The sequence below is a fragment of the Somniosus microcephalus genome, chromosome 6 (genome assembly GCF_052327205.1).
Source record: "Somniosus microcephalus isolate GS21.2 chromosome 6, FLI_Smic_1.0, whole genome shotgun sequence".
Lineage (NCBI taxonomy): Eukaryota > Metazoa > Chordata > Chondrichthyes > Squaliformes > Somniosidae > Somniosus > Somniosus microcephalus.
In genome coordinates this window covers 233,126,466-233,149,517 of record NC_140992.1, presented here as the reverse complement: position 1 = coordinate 233,149,517, position 23,052 = coordinate 233,126,466, and the positions used below count along the sequence as shown (strand labels likewise).

The 23,052-nt window shown below is 40.1% G+C and overlaps 1 protein-coding gene across 11 annotated transcripts in view; it reads right to left on the bottom strand.

Annotated features, from left to right (window-relative positions):
* znf536 (zinc finger protein 536) overlaps positions 1 to 23,052 on the bottom strand; it is a 417,096-nt gene that overhangs the window by 202,018 nt on the left and 192,026 nt on the right. For all 11 annotated transcript variants that reach the window (XM_085991555.1, XM_085991562.1, XM_085991559.1 and 8 more), the window contains one exon: positions 1,383 to 3,557. In XM_085991555.1, coding sequence (XP_085847681.1) covers positions 1,383 to 3,555 — 2,173 coding nt within the window. In that variant the 5' untranslated portion in view covers positions 3,556 to 3,557. The remainder of the gene's footprint in view (positions 1 to 1,382; positions 3,558 to 23,052) is intronic.

Genomic DNA, 23,052 nt, shown 5'->3' with positions numbered 1-23,052 from the left:
CCAGAAGAGCAACAGACAGGATTACCATAAGAGGGAGCAAGAAGGGAGAATTGGCAGGACTCGTTACACCACAGAGAACAGCAGCTCGTGCTAGTCAATTATGGGGTGATTGGATGGTGAATATAGAGAATTTAACAACACGGTCTATCCCAGATCCTCGCGCCCTCCCAACAATGAAAAAGAAAGCACGGTAGCAGAATGTAGTGATACGAGAAAATGTGGAAAAGCAAATATTTAAAAAGGAATACTGAGTGGGAGTGAAATTGGTTTTTGGCAACAGCGCAAAAGTGGCGACAGCGAATCGGCAGCCTGTTTTACACCGCGCCCAATTTTCTTTTCCACTGAAGTCAACGAAAAAGATAATCGTGCATGGTGTAAAACGGGCGGCCCATTCGCTAGCACCCGTTTTGCGCTTTCACTGAAGACCAATTTCACCCCCATTGACTTTGGTTTTATAATGCAAATGATAGGTTGTACTAATTTTTAGCTTGCCCAGAACATTGTGGTACAAGGCATAACAAATACGAAAATGTTCCTACATATTATATTCCACCACAATTACAAGCCCTTTCATTCATGATTACACATGACTTATTTAGGAAAGAAAAAGCAACAAAAAATCACAAGCAGTTAACTGAAGAGCTGCAGTGTATTCATTTTGCTCACCCCAACAAGTCCCTTTGTCGGTCTCTTATGTATTCCTCTCTGTTTCTATCAACGTATACCACAAATAAACATATACTTCTGATTTGGTTTTGTCCCTGATTTAGATAATTATTTTGAGTTAAAGAAAATATATCTGCCAATTGAGTTCCCATATTTTTACACTGTAATCTGAATAGATATTGGATAAAAGAAAATATGCATAAAATCTATATTATGAATTATAAATGTTGTCTGTTGTAAATATACAAGAATCCAATATCTTTGAAACCAAATAGAATTCTGAACATTTATTATACTCAAGAGAAACACATGCATATCTCATAATATTCTTCAAGAAATTCAGCTCCCCAACCTTGTGAGATAATTGGTGATCAGAGTATTTATTTTAAATTGCAAGAGAAAGGACATGAACTAAGAAGTAAACAGAATAATCAAGGTAGACAATTCTCTTGCATGGTGGGCCAAGGCAAGTGAAGAAGTGTTAAAATGAATTTTAAAATGTCTCTGTTCACTGACAATGTGCCAGTGGTTGACAAATTTGGATAATCATAATAGCATGGTCAGTGGGAAAACATTAAGCTTTAGGCTTTCTGGACAAATCTTTAGTCACAACTGTCTAGTGACAACTATACTTAAAATTTTTCCCAGCTTGATAATTCTGAGGAGTTTAAAAGGTAGTATGCAAACTATAATGGGGAAATGCATACTGATGTTACCTGAAGAAGAAGGAGAAGATGGGTTTGGACTATCTTCCTGTGTACTTCCTGTCACAGAGAAGCCACCTGCAGTTGTGTTATCCTCGGTTACGTTGGATGATCCAGGTGTAGTTGACCTGCTAACTGACTGGGAATCTTGGTCACTTCCAGATCCACGTCGTTCATCTAAAACACCCTGGACTCCTTCATCTCCAGGTTTCCTACCCTTCTTATGCACTCTGGAATGGACAACAACTTGATGATAGGTTCGAAATACTCTGCCGCAGTCTGGACATTCGGTTGGCTTTTCCTTCATAGTTCCATGGTTCTGTCCTAATCCAGAAAGTTTATATTCCAGACCTTGATTCATTCCTTGTGCCATGAATTCCCTGCTCCCCATTAAATCATCTTTACCAGAAACATCATTCAGGTTACTTCTTTTAGTGCTTTGAATCAGGTCACCATCTAGTTTCTGCTTTGATTTATCTGCAGCCACAAAGACAAATTCTCCTTTTTCCTTGTCAAAGTTGACACCTGCATTGGCCAGATTTTCTTCCTGACCAGGATGCAGGTGCTTTTTTGGCAGAACAGCCTGCTCCATAGCCATTCCTCTGGTCACCAGCTGCCAGGCCTGGTAGCTGTTTACTGGATCAAACTCTGCCACACGGGCTACTGCCTGCAAACGCTCCATGCAGCTAGCCTTTAAAGGAGGTGCCAGGGTCAGACATCCCAGTAAGGAACGTTTTTCTCCTTCCACTACACTACGGGCCGTGCTACTTATGGGTACTAATAGCTTCCCAAGCATTTCTTTTTCCTTCCTAGCAATTTCTGCCTTATTATAATGGAGTTGGCTTTGTTCATTTAAGCTCAATTTATCAGGCGATAAAAATCCACTTTGTAAACAAGATACATATGCTGAATAGACATTAGAGTGGGAATCTTGCACCATATTATTTAGAGTCACAGGCACCTCTGGGTCACTCTGAGATGTGTTCTTTACAGCTAGTTTGTTAAGATGCACCTTCATGTGGTTTTTGAGAAACCAGGGCTCCTTGAATCGTCGTCCGCAAATCTGACAGCTATGTTCAAAAGAATCCTTGTGCTTTCGCATGTGACCTTTCAGGAACCAGGCCTGGCTGAAGACCTGGCCACAGACTTCACAACGAAATTCATTGCTGGATTGCTCTCCATTTCCACTCGACCCTTGGCCCGGCACCGACTCAGCAGTTATATGTGCTTTCTCCACATGACTGATCAGGTCTTCCTCCTGAGAAGCCGCAAATTCACAAAGGGTGCACTTGTAAGGTTTGTGCAGTATTCGAATATGACGGTCTAGCTCCTCACGTTTCTTAAACTTCCCCTTGCAAAAGGTACATCTGAATCCCACAATAGCAGCTGCTGGTTCTTCCTGTGCACCTGTAGGCTTGGGACTGCAGATTGTATTAGAAACATCAGAACTACTCTGACTGGCTGGTAAAGGCAAGCTGCTGGAGCTAATGACAGCCTGATGCTGTTTCCCATCAGCCCTTGGCTGGCCTAAGCCACTTTTCATCTGTTTATCCCTCAGGATAGCCCTCTCTTCCAGCTCGTGTAAAAGCCTGTTTTCTTCTCTGACCCTTCCACGACCTTTCCCAAGGTTCCCAAGTTTGTGAGTGCGGAGATGAATCTTCAAGTTACCTTTCTGAGCTGCCCTGTGATCACAGTACGGACATTTGAAAGGTTTTTCTCCAGTGTGAGTGCGCATGTGGAGTGACAAAATGCTGTTAAACCGAAAGCGCTTACCACAAATGGGGCACGGGTATTTTCTGGACTTTTTTGCATCATCTTCTGTGCCATTCATCTGTGAAATTATGCCAAGGTTCTGTCCATTTAAGAAATGCTGTAAGTCCACTCTCCCATTCATACCCAAATTAGTATCAATATCTGTATTCAGCTGATTTGCCAGCAGGGTCATTTGGTTGCTGATTGGCTGGTTAGCCACAGTCAGGTGATGCTTTTCCTCCACTGCAATTGCTGCTTTCTCCTCGGGGTTTTGTCTGGAATGGAGTTCTGGAAAGGCATGTCCCAGTTGTGTTGTCAACTGATGCAGCTTCTGGTTTATTGGATACTGGCCATTTAGTACTGGTTTGCTGAGCTGGACATCAGCTTCAGGCACCGCTGAAGATACACCAAGGCACAAACTTGCTTCCTCCATTCCTAATATATAAAACAAAAGGTTTTTGTTAAATATGTAGAGCAATTTAGCATAACACAAACATTTTTACTCCATAACACTGCATTTTTATTTCAATGTACAGCAACAATAAAACTTCCGATCTAACGTTTTACTGGCTTCACAGCTCCATTTCTGGATGCTGTTAATATGGGACAATGAACTGGTTTTATACTAATTTCACAAAACACAGATAGAACAGCCTGGCCTTAATTTCAAACCATCAAACAAAAAATATTCACAGTTATGTCTATGCTTCTGTAAGCACAAGTTTAACATTTGATTTGTTCCTTATTATTCTCTTGATTATTAACATTTGCAATTCTGAATAAACGATGAGCAACACTGAATTATTCCCTATGCCTGTACCTACTTTACCTGATTTTGTACCAGTTTATCGTGCTTAGCTAAAATGCTCTGAGACTTTCACCCTTTCATATACCTGCACCTTAAGGTTGTGGCTAATTTTTCAGAGACATGCAGCACTATCTTATGCAAAATACTGAAATGATAAATGACTGAATTGTTATTGTCTCATTCAGAACAATTAAATTTCTATAATAAAGCTGGGTTTCTGACTAAAAATTAAAGACGGTTTTGTTTTGGTTAACTGAGGCAAAACCTTTTAAAGCTGATTATTTTGCTGCTTTGGAAGAGTATTGGCTGCTGTAACACATGATTATAATCATAAAAAGCCATGGGTATTTACAACTAAGCTTCAGAAAGATATCTTAAATTTAAGAAGCTCAAAGATCTCAACTAAAATCACTAATGTTTAATAATGCACAAACATTTCACATGTTAACACGTCTTTCCAGATTTCAACAGAAAAATCACTTGGAACACCCATACCTTTTTTTTTAAATGGAACAGATCATCATTTGGAACTCATAACACATCTCAGCTATATAGGTAAGGACACAACTGCCACACAGTAAGCTTAAAAGACCACTGTGCAACTTACGCTTCTTCAGCCATTTTCTGCTGCTTCAATACTGTCAGCCAGACCACTTTTGGCTGAAATATTTGCTCTAGCACCACATTGGCAGTAATATCAAAATTCCACAAAACTATTGGATGTGACCAAATCCTTACACATCCCTGCTCTGTACAGTTTGCTTCACTTTTTTAAAAAAATACGCAGAATATATTAAAGACTACAAATATTATTATTGCACTAGACAACTGATATTATGATAAACCTCTGTTCAGGGTCATTAAACATCTGAAAACACTTGAGCAAAAATAGACCAAGGATTAAAGCTTGCACATTAGCCCAGAGGGTTGGGACACTGAACAAGGACATTTTATTTTCTGTCTGCTAAAATCAACAGTGTGGATGTTTTGGTGTTTAAAAAAAGTGAACCACAAATATGCAGCATCTCTATGACAATATATAGCATTAAATAAGGTTCAAAGTGTTATGATTTAATTGGTTATGGTCTATGCATTAGGGAATGCTGAAGTTATACAAGGAAATCCTAGTGTGAAACCAAAAACAAGGGACTGAAGCATTACATTTAATACAGCTATAGGTTGTGCATTAATCCAGCTACAGCTCCTGCTAGTTAATGACTTCAGATCATATCCCACATAGCTGATATACTATTCTGAGGAACTAATTTTGTTCCTACAAAAAAAGGCTGCATGAATTTAATATTAAAAATTCTGCTCCCTCCCACACCTCATAGCCCCATTTTTCCATGCAGTTGGGAAGATGGACATATGGGTTGCAAACACTAGCACAGCTCTGTCATTTTGCCAGCATGATGCAAGGGTACTAAGATGTGATGAACAGTGTCAGTTTTCTCACTTAGTGGCCTGGCTAGGAACTGATGAAACTTGCTACATATGCTGGTTAGTGTGTTTGAGTGTCAGCAACAATTGGAGCATGAACCTGCGAGAGCAGCAGTGAATAGTCAGCTTTTAGTTGACCATCCAATATATATATTTCACTAATCACACAGTCAAATTCAATCATTTGAAGTACATTTCTGTAATGTTATTTTTATTATTATTTAGAATTTTCCACACCATGGGACAAAATTTAGCAATGTCAATAGATGACTAAATTTCACCATTTCAGATGTATCCTCATCTTGGTTTTAAGAAGCGCTGAGTAGACTTCAGAAACACAAACTTACATGCACATCTTACGTTTAAAATAGTTTTGCGTTAAAATGAGAAGCATTACTCAGCAAGCATTTGCAAGTAGACTCTGAATGACTCACAGCAATTTAAACTGCGCACCATAAAATTTGTACAGACCCTGGCAATAAAGATTGATTCTATGAAATGTTTTCATTATAATGATATCTGTTATGAATTTGTAATTAGAGATTACAGTAATATATTACAGCTAAATCACACAACATGACAGTTAACCCCTTGAGAACTGAAACATTTAAAAGTTTTTTTTCCCTTTGGCTTTATGAAGTCTGTTTTTTCACCAATTTTCTCCCATGTTGTCCCCTTTCCTGAAAGCATCAACTTTTTGCTGGTTCTACAGAGCTCCTGTATCTTGTCCCAGTGATCATTATTAATTTGAAACTGGACAGTGCATGGCAGCAGGTTATTCAACCATGGGGTGAGGGGGGTGGGGGCGGGTGATGTTATAACTGAGCCTGATCCTGCCCTAATCGACATTCACATATTCATACTTCCAGCAGGGGTCACTGGATATTCATCAAGAAAGAGAATTCTGGCATATATTCCTCTCCCTTGCCCAGGGACGGGTGCTCATGCCAATTTTAGCACCCCTACTGTCCCTTTACAAGATCAGCTGACTCACCATAGACCAGGGGCTGAACCTGGGACTTTCACAGGTTGAAAAGCTCAGCTATTCATTGGATCGAGACTTTTTACATTGCTGAGAAAACTACCTGCCATCAAAATTAATGTTTTAAAATATAATTCCTCAGAAATGTAATACTGCGTTTCATAACATGTAGCAATGGAAAATTCACAGAAGTTTGAATACAGTATATTTCTGCACCTTAAGTTCTATTTAGATATCGAGTAATTATTGATGTAGAATACCAGATTCCAGTCACAACACCTGAATTTGAGTCTCGGGTCTGTTCCTTATCCCAACCAAGGTATCCTTTGTAGACTGGTTTTACGGATTCTTAGGCAAACCACTGGATGGAGCTCCTTGCGATGGCAGAGCATTGCATCTCAGGTGGAGTAATCAAACCTTGCCTTGTAATAAGAGCCTCCTGTTGGTTTAGACAGAGATGCATTGTCTGTGGCCCATAGAGAGCTTCAAACTGCAGACTGTCCCACTGTCTTGGCTGAAGGAAGACATTGTGGGGATTAGAAGGCAACAAAAGTGGACAAAAATAGTGATAGAAATTATATTTTTAGTTTTATGAAAAGTTTAAACTTCTTGTTCTTCTGTTTTGGCACGTGGATTGCAATAAATGCAATTTTCATTAAGTCTATCAATCTGTGAGCTATGTAGCTCTGTGTTTAAAGGTACAGGTGCTTTATTTTTGCAGCCTCTCAACTGGAGTCACTGAAAAAGTGCAAGAAAACAAATGCTTCAAATGTTATTTTTTCTTCCCTTTTTCCAACTTTTCTCCCACTCTTCCTCTTCATTTTCTGAAGTTAGTGACAGGTTGGGCAGGGCAGGTCTCTGGTACCATTTTCACTGATCCCCATTCTTCATGTCAATGAGTGCTGGCACGTTACTCACCCATCACAGCCAAACCCAATCCTGCCCTCTTCCAACACCCACACATTGGTGTTTTCCAGCAGAAGTTGCTGAGTAGCACTCAGGATAGAGAATCGTGGCTGATTTTCCCTTTTCCTAGTCTGAAGACCCTGAAGCGATTTGTTAATGGGCCCACCACTGCCCTGACTGATCACTGATTGAACCTTGCACTTTCTCAGTCTGCTTAGCCAGTACCACACCAAAGGGTGCATTTACCCATTAGCCACAGGGAGCATTTTAAATTCCAATTTTTTTTTTTCAAAAAACCTTCTGTAAATATTTAAATATTATTCATTAATTATTAGTTAACTAATACCACTAAACACAGCAGGTTATAAATATGGCATAAAATAAAAGCAGCTAATTAGAAAGCTCACACTATGATAACTGTTGTGAAACCCATTAACATTCATATTTTAAATGAGATGGCCCATTTAGTTCAATTAAAATACCAAAATTTGTAAAAATTCTATGAAAAAAAAGTGCAATTTTAGCATTAGAGAAGCATGTCTAGAAATGAAAAAAAAATCTGTAAATTCCAAATACCTCTTTCTATATAGGTTTAATGAAATTCCTGACTTCTTTTTCACTGTCCGTGGAATTATCAGCTTTTGTAGTGATTTGCCGATACTGTCAAATCCACTTACATCCAATTCAGATCTGCCCAAAATCCATTTATATGTAAGTTTTAAAAATCCTGATTTGCTCTTGTTCATTTCAATTGCAGTCAAGTTGCTTTACTACAAGTCCATGTAAATTATGGGGAAAATAAAATTAATGTATAATCACAGTGTACCCACCATTTAAATGCAAGTCAGATAATATCAATGAAAAGTAAAAGTTTTGTTCAGAATACAGCAGCAAATTGTGGTATTCTCGCTCTGACTGCTGATCCTGCATGTGAAAAGCAAACTCTTATTTTACAACCAATCTCTGCTCCTAAAATGATTTTATAGAACAGGTGTAGGCCCCAAACCAGTTGTTTATCCTCAGAGGTTTAAGTCCTTCCTACTACTGCAACTTTTTTCTCACACATTATCATCACGGGGTAACATAAGAAGATATGGTTTAAAAAAAAACAGGGCCAATCACTTCATGAAAGTTGATGCGTGGGAGACACGCTTGAGGCAGCCAGAACAACAGGCATAGCCTATCCAATCAGGAATTAATTCTAAATGATGAAAGAGTTCATGTGTCCGTGACACAAAGAGTAAATTCCCCAATATTAAAATATACCACTATAAAACTGAAAAATAGATTACATGCCAGGCTTTCAAACTAACATGTCTGATTGATCTGAAGATACGGAATATACCATTAAATTAAAAAAATGGGACTCAGTACTTCAACAAACGCAAGAAATTGATCAAACTCATGCAATATGGAGTGACATAGGCACCACAGCAAATAATAACTATTTCTGAGCAGCAAGTTAATTCAACTTCTGACACGGAACTGCGTGCTACTGAAATCAGCAAAGTGCTCCACTAGACATCACGCCAGAGCCCTCACAACTATCACAGCACATAACAGACACCCGCGAACAAAAGATTTAAGTTAGTGACAGATGGCAACGTAGACAAGTTTCATCATGCCAACCAAAGCAAAAAGACCCAAAAGAAAACCAAAATGACTCCTTGCTGGCCACCTTCATCTGACAAAACCAAAAAACACCTACTAGTTTACACAGCAGCTCCAGATGAACATAATTCTCACAAAATGTTTTCCTCTCAGCAAAATGAGCATGACGTGACAGAATCTGAGTCTACATTCCATTTTACAAAGCACTGACAGACACCTCTGATCCCACATTATTAATACACAGTAGGCACAGACCTTCACTTTAAAAAAAAAGGCTTAATTAAATCAAAACAAAACATTAAAACAAATGGGAAGGAAGGCGCAAACACTGTTGAAAATACTATAGACAATAGGATAGATAAACTGCTTGAAAGATGACGGTTCAGACATTATAATCCGAAAAAAACTTATAACCACAATGTGGCTAAATATCATATCATACTCTGATATGTGAGATGTTAGAACTTCACAGGCTTAAATGGAGGATGGACATAGCTTTAAATACTAAAGAAAACAGACAAGAATTCCTGCTGTACACAACGGAATTACAGATGAAAACCTGGAATAGCACAAATCCAAAGGACACACATACAATAAATTACAAGCATCTGCAACTGAAATGAAACCTAGAGCCCCAGTGACTACATACAGATATTACATGATCATGGGAACAAAAACATATCAATACACAACACTCCTTTCCACCTCAGTATAAATGTAGTGTCCTAAACCTGGATAATATTGGTATAAAACACAAACAATGGGCTCTGTAAGATCAATAACTCGACAAATAATAATGGTAACAATAATGAGAACAAACTCTGGAGGACAAACCAACAAAAAACGTAAAGCACTCAGTTTGCAAACACTTCATACGAAAACGAAATGACAGTGAAATCCTTACTTCCTGCATTACACAGATTACTGGACCTTCCTATAGAACATAAATTCAGGCAGCAAATGAAACAATCCACTCATACTGAAAATACAACTTGGCCGGAATTATGCCAGCAGGAAACCCGCCGTCAACCCGCCTCCAATCAATCTTCCCACGTGTCGGGTCCCCGATTTGCGCATGGACCCGACATTATGGGTGCGATCTTGCCAGCCCTGGGGAGGCGGGTATGGAGGCGGGACTGCCAGGAAAATGGCAGAATTTGGGGGCAGTGTGCCCAACCCTCCCCCAACCCTCCTCTACGCCATCTTGCCAGGAGGCAAGTAGCCGACCCGCGCCGAGTCCCGTTTCCTTGGAGGCGAGAAGGGGATTAGTGCCACTTAACTGCCTGTTAACAGGTAGTAAACAGGCAGATAAGAGGATTATCCCCATTTTGCCCACAAAAGTGCAGGCTTCCCGAAGGCTCCGAACCCCGCCAGGGTCAGCGAGGCGAGTAGTGGGTCTGCGAGGGTCGGAGGGGTGCAAAAGTGCACTGTGAAGGTAAGTGATGGGTGCAAGTGAGGAGAGGTGAGTATGTGAGGTAAGTGGAAAGTGTTAGAAAAAGTTTACTTACCTTTGTTTCTTCCTGCAGGCTTCAAGAGTTGGGTATGTGGAGAGTCTTGCACCTCCGGGGCAGAGATGACAGATGGCCGTTGCATTCTCCAATGCAACAACCATCTAATTTCTGCAAAAGAAAGAGGTTTCATGAGGTCTTGAATTCAAGAACTCATCTAACTGCAGAGAATGTCAGTGTTTGACAGCTTCACAGAGCTGTCAAATGATGACAATTCATCTGTCAAAAATTTTTGACAGATGAAACGTCATACGCTGACGTTCTCTGTAACCGGCTTTCCCTTAATTGGCCTGCTAAGCCCATTGGGCGGGGTTAACAAGGTCAATCAAGGAAAAATAGCGTGGGTTGGCCAGAGGTTGATGGAGGTGGGACTGAAACCCAACAAGTGGGAGGCCCGCCTCCAAAAGCTCCCCATTGCCAAAATCCAGCCCCTAGTGGCGGGAAGAGGATTATAGCCACTTAACTGTCTGTTAACAGGCAGTTAACAAGCTCTTTTTCAATTTTAACACTTCTACTTCGAGCTTCCTGACATCTGGACACCACGCCAGGTAAGTGTTGTGAGTCTGCTGTAATGTTTCTGCATTGATGACAACTGCAGAAGTGGTGTGAAGGATCCAGTGGTGCACTGGTGAGTTTCAGAGGTAAGAAAATGTTGGAAAATTCATTTTTAATGCATTTAGGGGGAGAAATTTGTTATCGCCCCGTTTGGGGTGCAATTATCAGCCGGGCGCAAAGTTTAGTGCCTGGCGCTAATTATCACCTCCGACTGCAAACTTGGCTTCTATCACCCCTAACACCGAGGAGTGAGGCACTATCTCAGAGCGCTGGTGAAGCTCATGTGATGTCAGTCAGCAATGGAACACAGACACACTGGCACCGGCCTGTTCTTAAAGGGTAGGGTCAATATTGCTCTCCATCCACAAACTGCTCATTGCAGCCTTGAATCTCGGCCTGAAGAGACCTGTACATCAATTCTGCTGGAAAGAACAATGGAGAGGCCCAGGGCAAGAGCTCAGAGTGCAGCTCCCATAGTCTCTTCTAAATCGATGCAAGGAAGGTCAAATCAAAATGAACCTGCAAAGTGCTGCTCAGTACCCAAAACTCCTTCACACAGCGTTGAATCTCTCCAGAAGTCTCTCTCTCTCTCTCTCTCAGAATGCATGGTGCAAAAATGTCGTCAACAAAAAGGCAGGAAGCGGTCGCCTTTAAATAGCGCTCCCCCAGTCCCTTCCTGACTGCAAAGCGCGCCCCTCAACCTGTCGTTACTAACGACAGGCAGTAAGGCAGCGGGCGAAACCCAATATCTGGTCCGGGTGGCTACCGGGGCGTTGTACGCTCGACTGACGTCACGATCTGCCGGCGCAGGAGATCGTGGTGGTACTGTTTAGCGCTGCTGCAAAATGTCTGGTCAATTTCGCGAGCGGCGCAAACATTGTCACACCAGGGTGCTAGTTGCTTTGCGCCCCATTAGCGTCTTCTTAGGGCGCTAACGGGAGGCGCAAAGCAACCAAATTTTTCCCCCTTAGACTTTTCTGTAGCTAACAAGTTTTGAATTGTATGTGTAGTCCCACCTCATTGGGAGAACCTCTCTCACCAGTGACAGATCGCTTCTATAACCTCACCTGCAGCTGCCATCTGTTCTAGCCTAAGGAGGGAGTCACTGGAGAGCCTGGGTGCAAGAACTCACCTGTGAACAGTCATTATCAGTGTTTGTAGCACCTCACTGCAGTCAAATACTGAGAAATGAACTGTCAAAGAAAACTTGTGCATGGTCCCTTTAAGAAAACCGGCAGATGACCCGTCATCAAATGACATCATCTGACCAGCTTCCTCTTAATTGGCCGGCAAGCCCAAAGGGCGGGCTTAACAAGACCAATTGACGTAAAATCATGTTTGTGGGCCGGATGAAGTTGGGGGCGGGACAGGAACCCGGAAACCAGCTGACCCGCTCCCAAGCCACATCGATCGAGAAAATCGCGGAATGGGGTTGGTATTCTGGGAGGAAAAGATCCAATGGACCTTCAACCAAACATGTCCTGTGATCTTCTGAATAAAGTGGCTTTATCTTCTGAATTTTTACACATCAAAACACAACACATCAGCCAAAAGCAAGTATTAAAATGTAAGGGCTGTTTTTAAGTTTCAGCAGGAGTTGTGCAGGTTGGGGCCAAAACATCGAGCTATCATTCTCGCCTCCCGCAAAATTCACTTTTAGCATTCCAAGAGGGAAGTGGAACGCTAAATCAACTGCTAACCACTTCTCTTAAGGCGCCAAAGTCCGAGAGCGGGGCAGTAGCGGCAGAGCGCTGAACAATTTTGAGCGCATTGTTAACACCACTCTTTCATCGCAGAAGCTGCTTCCCTCACTTAAAGGGAAGGGCCAATGATGCAGCACAAGCTAGTTGTTAAAACATCCAGCTCTTTGCAGCACGACTCCCAAGAGATTTTAGCACCTGGGCCTCACCTGCATAGGCCCCGCCAGTCTCCCGCTAGCTGGCTGGTGGACAGGGGCAATATTTCAGGTGGCAACAGGCTGCTGCTGGGGACCCAAAGAAACAGTCCCCGGCACTCAGGTAAGTGGTTGGGAGGTGGTGTAGGCTGGCATTGTGGTCAGGAGAGTGGGAAGGAAGCCCAGGGCAGGGGAGGCCCAAGGTTTCCTTGTGCACACCTGTTCCTCCTGGCCCACAGGGAAACAAAAAAATTAAATTAACTTACATTTCTGGGGCTCTTCTGGCATCACCACTTCTTGACACCAGGTTGGCCTGGTGGGGAAACCACAACAGCTTCCCCACACAAGCCTCCAGTTAAAATTGCTGTTTGCCCTGAATGACATCATCAGAGCTCAATTTGCATATTTAAAGAAGGACCTCACTGGCTCCCGGCGAGTGTCCCTCTCACCTGCTGAAAAGGGCAGGTTAAGATTACAAACTGCGGAATCAGTGCGGGTACGTTACACCTGTCATTTTAACTACCCGCCCACCCGGTTTTTGCCAGGCGGGCAGGGTTAAAATCGGTCCTTTACTCTTTTATAGAATAAAATAGCAAAACAAAAAAATTCTTATATCATAATAAGTTCCTGTTCCTTACTTGTTTAAAACTTCAATAAACAGATTTTGGAATGTTTGACTATAAACAGCCATGCATAAAATTGTGTCATCATGAGCCTCAATCCATGGGGCCTCACTATACATATCAATCCGCAACAAACAATAACTGCACTTGGGAATAAGCTAACAGAAAAATTTTTAAAGTAAAAATGTCATCCTTTTGTGTTTTTCTGTTGAATAAGTATGGATTTCTAAAAGGTCATATTTAACCAACCTTAGTGAATGTTTTCAAGAAACAACAGAAATAGACAATGGCAACACAGTGAATGTGGTACACATGGACTTTCAGAAGGCCTTCGATAAAGTGACACATAAGAGACTCATGACAAAAATGACTCGTGTGTGGAGTCAGGGGCCAGCTGGAAGAATGGATTGAAAGGTGGCTACAAAACAGAAAACAGAGGGTAGTAGTTAAGGGAAGTTTCTCAGACTGACATAAAGTGGAAAGTGGTGTCTCGCAGGGATCCATGCTAGGACCACTGTTGTTTACCATGTACCTAAATGATTTGGACTCAGAAATTGGAGGTATGGTGTCAAAATTTGCAGGGGATAACAAATTTGGGAGTATAGCTAATAATGTGGAAGTCAGCACCAACATTCAGGAAGACATTAACAGGTTTGTAGAGTGTGTGGATAAATGCCAAATGAAATTCAATATAGCAAAGTGTGAGGTGGTTCATTTTGGAGGAGGAATAAGAAGGTCAGTTATTCCTTGGAAGGTAAGAAACTAAATAGGGTAGAGGAACAAAGGGATCTGGGAATACAGATACATAAATTCCTGAAAGTAGCAACACAATTTGATGAGGTAGGAGTGCAAACAAAGTACTGGGGTTTATTTCTAGAGGAATAGAATACAAAAGTAGGGAGGTAATGTTAAATTTATATACAACCTTGCTTATACCACACTTGGAGTACTGTGCACATTTCTGGTCTCCATATTACAAAAAAGGACATTGAAGCACTGGAAAACGTGTAGACAATATTTACAGGAAGTTATCAGAATTGAGAGGATGCAACTATCAGGAAAGATTGCGCAGGCTGGGCTCTTTTTTCTATAAAGAAGACCTGATAGATGTCGGTAAAATTATGAAAGGGTTCGATAGGATAGATGTGGAAAAACTGTTTCCACTTGTGGGTGAGTCCAGGGGGCATAAGTGTAAGATAGCCACAAACAGATCAAATCAAGGATTTAAAAAGAATTTATTTACACAAAGAGTGCTGAAAATGTGGAACTTGGTACCACATGGAGTGACTGAAGCAGATTGCACTGACGCATTTAAGGGAAGGCTTGATGCATACATGAGGGAGAAGGCAATATGGGGGCAGGGCGGGAAGGGGTAATTAGAGTGGGAGGAGGCTTGTGTGGAATATAAACACCGTCAGAGACCAGATGGGCCAAATGGCCGGTTTCTGTGCTATAGATTCTATGCAATAAACATGTCAGGGAGCAGTGACATACAGAAAATATATCACTCATTTACAATCAACTTAACTTGCTCACACCTACACCACCTGTGAGTGGTGCAGTCGGCACCACTTGGTGATTTATTTTTCATAAACCATTAGGCCCTGACATGTATCGTCTATATCAGACATTGATAGCTTACTGCAGCACTTAGATGGGGTTATGTTATATCAAACTGAGGTAGGTTGGTTCATATCCTAAGTAAAAGAAAGAACGAACTTGCATTTATATAGCGCCTTTCACAACCTCAGGAAGTCTCAAAATGCTTTACAATCAATTAAGTACTTTTGAAGTGTAGTCACTGTTGTAATGTAGGAAACACGGCAACCAACTTGTGCACAGCAAGCTCCCACAAACAGCAATGAGATAATGACCAGATAATCTGCTTTAGTGATTTGATAGAGGGATAAATATTGGCCAGGACAGCAGGGAGAACTCCCCTGCTCTTCTCTGAATGTGCCATGGGATTTTTAACATCCACCTGAGAGGGCAGATGGGGCCTCGGTTTAACGTCTCATCAAAAAGACAGCGCCTCTGACACTCCCTCAGTACTATACTGAAGTGTCAGCCTAGATTATGTGCTCAAGCCTCTGAAGTGGGACTTGAACCCACAACCTGCTGATTCAGAGGCATGAGTGCTGCCACTGAGCCATGGCTGACACCATTTGTATTTGTATGTAAAAGTTTTTCACTGCATATGTACAGATTACAGTGATTAGCTATTTGTACAAAATGCCACTTGAAGCAAAATTTTAAATTGTTATTATGTTCACTAAATTAAACAGACTGATGTTTACGTTTTGTTTTAAACAAGGCCTAACATCTAATTCTGTGCACTAACTTGCGATACACTTTATCTGATAGTATTTCACTTATCAGATTGTATTCCAGTTGACTCCTCATTCAATAAGTCCAGTATGATACTAAGAATATAAAGCAGATCAAACTCATTTTAGCACTTCAAAATGGAAATGTCATCTTGTAATTGAAAAGGAAAAACACGGTAAAGTGACCAGAACTTACATTTAGATTTTTAAAAATAGAAAAGAGATATTTGCATTGATGCAGCACCTTATCACATCTCAAACTACTTCACACAGTGACTTACCTTTTAGAGTGCACTGACTGTTGTTATGTGGGAAATCATGGTAGCCATCTACACAAGCAATGCCTCACAAATAGTAATTAAATGAAAGACTGGTTGATCTGCTTGTTGATGGCATTTGTTGAGGGGGAATGTTGGACTGCATACCAGGCTCGCTACAAGCAGTGTCCTGGGATATTTCCACCCAATCAGGCAAATGTTGCCTCGATTTAACATCTCAGCTTTTGGATGGCTCCTCCTAAATTGCAGCTCTCCCTCAGCACTGCACTGGAGTGCCAGTCTAATATATGCGCTCAAGTCTTGGTATGGAGCTTGAATTCTCAATCCTCTGATCCATGGATGAGAGGGTTATGAATTAAGTCAATTGTAAAACTAAAGTGTGCAATAATTAGAAGCTGCAGCTTTTTGCTCCCAGCACATATAGCTTATGCGTTCCTAATAAGGAGCTGTAACCTATATAAAGTAGCGGAAGGTGTTATAGAAGTATTTAAAATGTTACAAGCGTAACTGTTAAAATAATTTTCTGTCCAGAAAATAATTCATCCATAAACCTTTTGCATAAAAATGGTGAAAAGCTTGAATCAACACTAATGCTCAAGAACTGTGATCACAAACTGAGTTGTCGATGGGTGATTTACATTTTTAATGGCAGTCAGACAATATTTTAGGGAGCTAGATACACGCCTGCTGTTATTAGCATTCAACAAGGAAATGCTTGTTGCTCATTGCCAAAATACCACAACAGAGAATACAAATGTGGAAAAAAAAATGAGCGGCACCTCCTTTCAAACTTCACTAGTTACACTTGTGGCATTGTCTACTGCACCTTCACTGAGTGCAATACATTTCTGCAGCTTGCAAGAGGCATGCACAGTGCCAGCTTTATATCTTAAAAAAGCAGTATTTAAAAAAAAACACATCCACAAATTAAATCTATCTATTTACTGCATGTTCATTGATAAATATGGTAATCAAAGAGAGGGGGAAAAAACAATATAAACCAAACTATAATTTTTCACAAATGGCAAAAATAGTGATTGACAGCACAGGCCACGCATGCATAATGCATCTTATCCACTTTTGCAGATTGCCTTGTTACCAGTAATGGGAATAGTCTGTCATAAACCATTTTTGAAGCTGAAGTAAGAATTCTGTCAGACAATAAAACAGTAGAGTAACCTTGACACCAGATATTTCAGTGCGATTTTTAACATATTTGGATTTTTTTTGCCAGCAAAGGGTAAATATTCTACAGTATTCAGTTAAAAAGCAATTAATCTATTACATAATACAATTTTAAAAACTGTGACATTTACATACTATAAATCACAGTGTCACAACCTACAAATCACAACCATGCACTTCATATGAGACAACATCTTATTTCATCAAGGGTCCTTTTTGCCAACAGGCATGCATGCCAGGAATACCATTTCACAGTCTCAATAATCAACTTATTTATTATATTGCTGCATTTCAGTCCGCACCATGATTATCTCAAAATGTATTCTTTACTGGGCAATATGTTGATGTAATCATCTCATGCACAGGTGAATCTACGGTTTTGCAACACTTATTTAAAATGTGGGTGCCCATACATTTTGGGTTATTACTGTCCAGCACTAATATCACAATAAGTAGCAGCCATATTTTAATGTGACATGATTCTCTAATTCACCTTAAAAAGGGAAACCCACCAACAGTCCAAAATCAACTTGTAACAAGGAATTGTGATTAGTTTCAACATCTCTTTGTTTTATTGTTTGCCTATTTATGTGTAATTTTTGAATATTTCTGTTCAAGCAGTGGATGTCAATAGAGTCAGTAGGAGAGCTGAAATGGAAGCATTACTGAGACACGCCAGGTGAAGAATCTGAACTAACTTTAGATGTTGTGATAGTTATGATACTACAGTAGCTGACGCTATTCATTCTAAGTTCCTCCAACCACACAGATCAAATTAATTCTGGAAGAAGTCTTACTGTGACGGACTTTTGGACCCGTCCATTTTCAATTCATAAAAATATTTTACTTTTTTTAATCAATTTGTAGCTAGGCCCTTGTGGGTATATGTGTGTGTGTGCATGGGCAGAGGAATTGGGTGGTAGATAAATACACACGTTGGCTGGCTTGAGACTCCCGTAAACAATGGTTACATCTCTGGTGATTTTAATTATACGGGGAGAATGCAGACGCATCAGTCTGGAGTCTAATTCCAATGAAGTCAAATCCTGTTTGATTAGCTATTGTTTGTTGAAGTTGTTTACATTTATGGATTCCTTTTGTCTCTGGCCTGTCACTGCAGGAAATATTTTCAAGTGGGCGGTTTCTGATTAATGATGAAGTATACCTTTTATCTTCTATTGTATTAGCTTAGAAATCAGTGAACAAAGAGTCATATAACTAGGCTGATACCCCATGTTCATCCACTTTCCCAGCTTACTGTGCGACATGCAGGATGGGTACTAAAAGGAGCTACATGTGGCTCATTTTGCAAGTAAAGCTCTTCATCGTGGATTTATGCTTAAAATTTACTTAAGAAAACTGCTAAAGCAACAGAGTTTTTATTATTTTGGAACAGAAGTTGTAAAGTTGACCTGGTTAGGAGATTGGTTAGGTAGTAAAAGACAGGTACTCGAATTGGAAGGAAGTGACTAGTGATGTCCAACAAGGATCTGTGCTGGGGCCTCAACTGTTCAATATATTTATGAATGACTTAGGTAACGCGATAGAGAGCCATACATCCAAGTTTGTCGATGACACAAAGATAAGTGCAAATACTAAGTAGTGTGGATGGGAGCATGAAATTACAAAGAGACACTGGCCCGTATTTTCCGATCCCTACGGGTGTGTACGAGCTATGCACCCACCCGTAGGGACATCGGAAATGCCGGCTTCAGGTATGCGAAGCGCATGCGCTGAAAACCGGTATTTCCGATCTGTCAAGAATCCTCTTGACAGATCAGACGCCTGCCCTGGAGAAGGGCCTCTGCGGAGGGAGAGTTCCGCTTTCTGCAGAACCTCCGCCCGCTGAAAACCCTTAGAAATCTTATGCCTGGTAAAAGCGTAAGGCTTGCTTTTACCAGCGTAAGAGTTTTAAAAAGTAAAAAAAAAAGTTTCACTCATTTATAATTTTAAAATACTTTTAAAAAGGTAAGTTTATTTTTAGCCCCGTAAAAAACTTTAATTATTTTTTTTAATGTAATTTTTGATTAAAATATTTAATTTAATGTAATTTTAACTCATTTTAAAAACTTGAAGGTTTTTTAAAATTTATTTAATGTTTTAGTGTCTTTTTGGGGTGATCTCCATTCATACTTTTGACAGGTCTATCTGTCAAAAGTATGAAGGGAGATTCCCTTCTTTCATTGGCTGGCCTGGCCCACATGATCCCAGGGATGCTTGCGAACCACCTGCGCCCCTGGGATACGTGGACCCTGCACATTTCGACTGTGGAGAGGCCCAGGATCGGAAGTGTCCGGACCTCGGGAGCCCTCAGGTAAGTGAGTAGATTTTTTTCCGACAGGAGGCATCCACACACAAGAAGCCTCCTATCGGAAATTACGGGCATTGATAGATTAAGTGAGTGGGAAAATCTGTGCCAGATGGATTTCTACGCAGGTAAGTGTGGGGTCGTCCATTTTGGACCAAAAAAGGATAGATCTGAGTATTTTTTTAAATGGTGAAAAGTTAGGAACAGTTAAGGTCCAAAGAGATTTGGAGGTCCATGTTCATCACTAAAATGTAGTAGTCAGGTACAAAAAATAATCAAAATGGAATGTTAGCCTTTATATCTAGAGGGGTAGAATATAAAGGGTTGAAGTTTTGCTACAACTTTACAAAGACCTTGTTAGACCACATCTGGAGTGCTGTGTAAAGTTCAGAGAACCACACCTTAGAAAGGATATATTGGCCTTGGCAGGAGTGCAGCGCAGATTCACCAGAATGTTACCAGGGCTCCAAGGGTTAAATAATGAGAAGGGATTACATAAACTAGGCTTATATTCCCTGAAATATAGAAGGTTAAGGGGTGATTTGATTGAAACTTGTAAAATTTTGAAAGGAATTGATAAGGTAGATAGAGAGAAACATTTTCCACTGGTGCAGGAATCAGAGCCAGGCCATTCAGAAGAGAATGATTGGTGGTAGAAGTGTGGAACTCTCTCCTACAAAAAACAGTAGATGCTAGCTCAATTAATAATTTTAAATCTGAGATCGATAGATTTTGCTAGCTAAGGGTATTACGGGATATGGAGCCAAGGCAGTTAGAATAGAGATCAGCCATGATCTAATTGAATGGCGGAACAGGCTCGAGGGGCTGAATAGTCTACTTCTGTTCCTATGTTCCTAAGTTAAGTATTAATATTGGGCCAGAACTTGCTGTCAAAATAATGGTGAGGCTAATGGTGTTCACTGTTATTTATGAGCAAATGGCACAGGAACTTCAGGGAATGAGCAGATGTGCAGTTAAATGTGAATATTCAAAAGTTTCTGTCCAAGTTGCACTACTCCGCCATTAGCTTCGCGAAAATGGCATTTCGTTGTCTGCCTCACCATTGACCTGCATTGAATGCCATGAAGTTGTTGTATTTGCACGATTGATATGAACTAAACACGCCACAGATATTTAGGGCTAGTAATTAGTTGCATAAGTACCCTTTTAATGACATGATAATTGTTAATTACTGCCAATCAACCCCTCTGGCACTGAAAATTAACTATCACAAATGTGGAGTCTCATTCTTTCAGGTTCTGAATTTTTCAGGGAGATTTCAAAAATGTCAAATGTTAAATTTAAAAAAAAATCTTACTTTTTATTTCTGTCTCTTTTTTCTCTCTCTCACTTAACCCAACCTATCTTTCCCTCTCTATTTCTCCTTCTGTACCTGATTTGACATTGAATTCACTCCCTTTAATTCACCCTCCTTCTCAGTCCTTCCACTGTTTATTTTCCAATCCTTAATCTCATTGGTTAATGAGAAACCCTGTCGGTTGCCCTGTTCACTCAGGACCCAGATGCCCTGTTTCCCTCGCTGCACCATTACCAGCTCGCACTTTCAGCAACTTTGTGGGCAAAAATGGTTTTGAGCTGAAGGGTGCAGGGGCAAGTCTAACTAACAGCGGACACGGTTAGATACCCTGCTACAGCAAAACCAGGCTCAATTATGTTTGTTATGCTTATCTGCTGATTTATTCATGTTTTTTTAAGCATTTTACTTCTCAATAAAGATAATTGAGTAGCTTTTAACCAGAGCTATATGGTCTGGTAATGTAGTATTTTCAGAGAGAAGCATATGCTGGGTGGGCCATATCATTTTCAGTGCAAACCGAACTATAGATAGATACTTTGTTCAATCTGCAGCAACACTATCCTAAATATTTCATGCATAAGGTTAATTCAATTCATAGAAAGTGTAGCTTGTTATGGAAACCGAGAGTACAAATAAAGAGTTTTGGGAAGTAATTAAAACACTTACTTCAAATCAATATTTAACCACTACAATTGGTATTGGTGTAAAAAATTGGAATTTATGTTGCTAAGTACTGTAGCAACTCTGAGCTTCACTCACAAGGACGCTAACCAATTCCATCTAGGAACAATTGTCCTCAAAATGGTATATTGAGAAGAAATGTATCTCTAGCACTTCAGAAAATACATCGCAGGTGTCTACAATTCTATTCATTCTTGAAATGAATTCCAATCTTACAAGCAAAGAGAACCATGACTTGGCAATTTTTCTCTTTAATTATCCTGAAAAAGTTGCATTATATTTAATTTCATTTATATAAAAAGTTTTCTTCTCTGGCAACAGTATTAACACCGTACACAATAACTTAATGTTCTTATATACAATTCGTTTCTATCATTAGAAGATTCTCAGTGAAGCACTGCCTCTCATTCATTCGTAACAAGTGACCCAACTGCCAGTTTTGACAGACGAGAAGTTTCTGTGAACACCGTTAGATTTTGGATGAAAAGATAATTGAAAAATGGCAAAAGACAAATGTCAAACAACAAATATTCACACTTGATTTTATCCTGGAATTGCAGAAATAGACAGGTAATGAACATACAACTAAATTGCAGAAATTACAAACTGTCTGTGAGACCAAAGATATATAATCCACTAAACCAAAAAAGGCAAACCATTTAGCCTTATTAGCCCAAATGAGCTTTAGATCTATAAATGTGCAGTGAATTTTAATAATAATCATGATATCCATATTATACATCTTTCACAGCAGACAGCACCCTCTTTTAGGTCCACTGACAGTGTTTAACAATATGTTATTGATAGAATTTGAGGACACTGTCATCAAGCAGCTCAGCTTTCACCTCATCCCTGAAGATCAGGATAAGGAGAAAGGTAGGTTTTCATCCCGTAATTCTTACACAGTTGAGTACCTCTGCAGAATAAACTCATACAGATGCCAGGATGATTTGGATAAGAGGCATACAGGTTCAGAGAGTGTAACAGGCTCACAAGGCTAAGAGGAGATCTCACACATTTAGGAAAAAAAATCTATAATGAGGTACTAATGTGTATAAATAGTCTGTTGTCAACTAGTCTCATAATCTGTGCCTGTGCCTAGGAGTGAATTAACAAGATGATGCATTTACTACAGCATTTGCAATAGCAAATGAATTTGAAAACTGCTTGGTGGATGCACCTTACTTGGTCAAAAAGCTCATGGAGTGATTTGATGTCCCTTTCTTGGGTGTCATGATTGTATTACAATGTTTCAGATCTTCAAAGGTTACAATCCATGAACCTGACTTCCATGTGACCTAAAACAAGTCATTCAAGAGGAAAGTAAGAAATAATTGCTGTTTTCTCTTTCTCTGCTGTATTGCTATAACGATTGTGCATAACAGATTGAACAAAGTGCTGTTGTGACAGGTGGTAGAATTCAGCTAGTAAGCACAGAGACAGGGTTCAATTTAGTTTGGTGAATCCTTTAATTGTAGTGTGGCTAATTAGAGAAGATTCTTTACA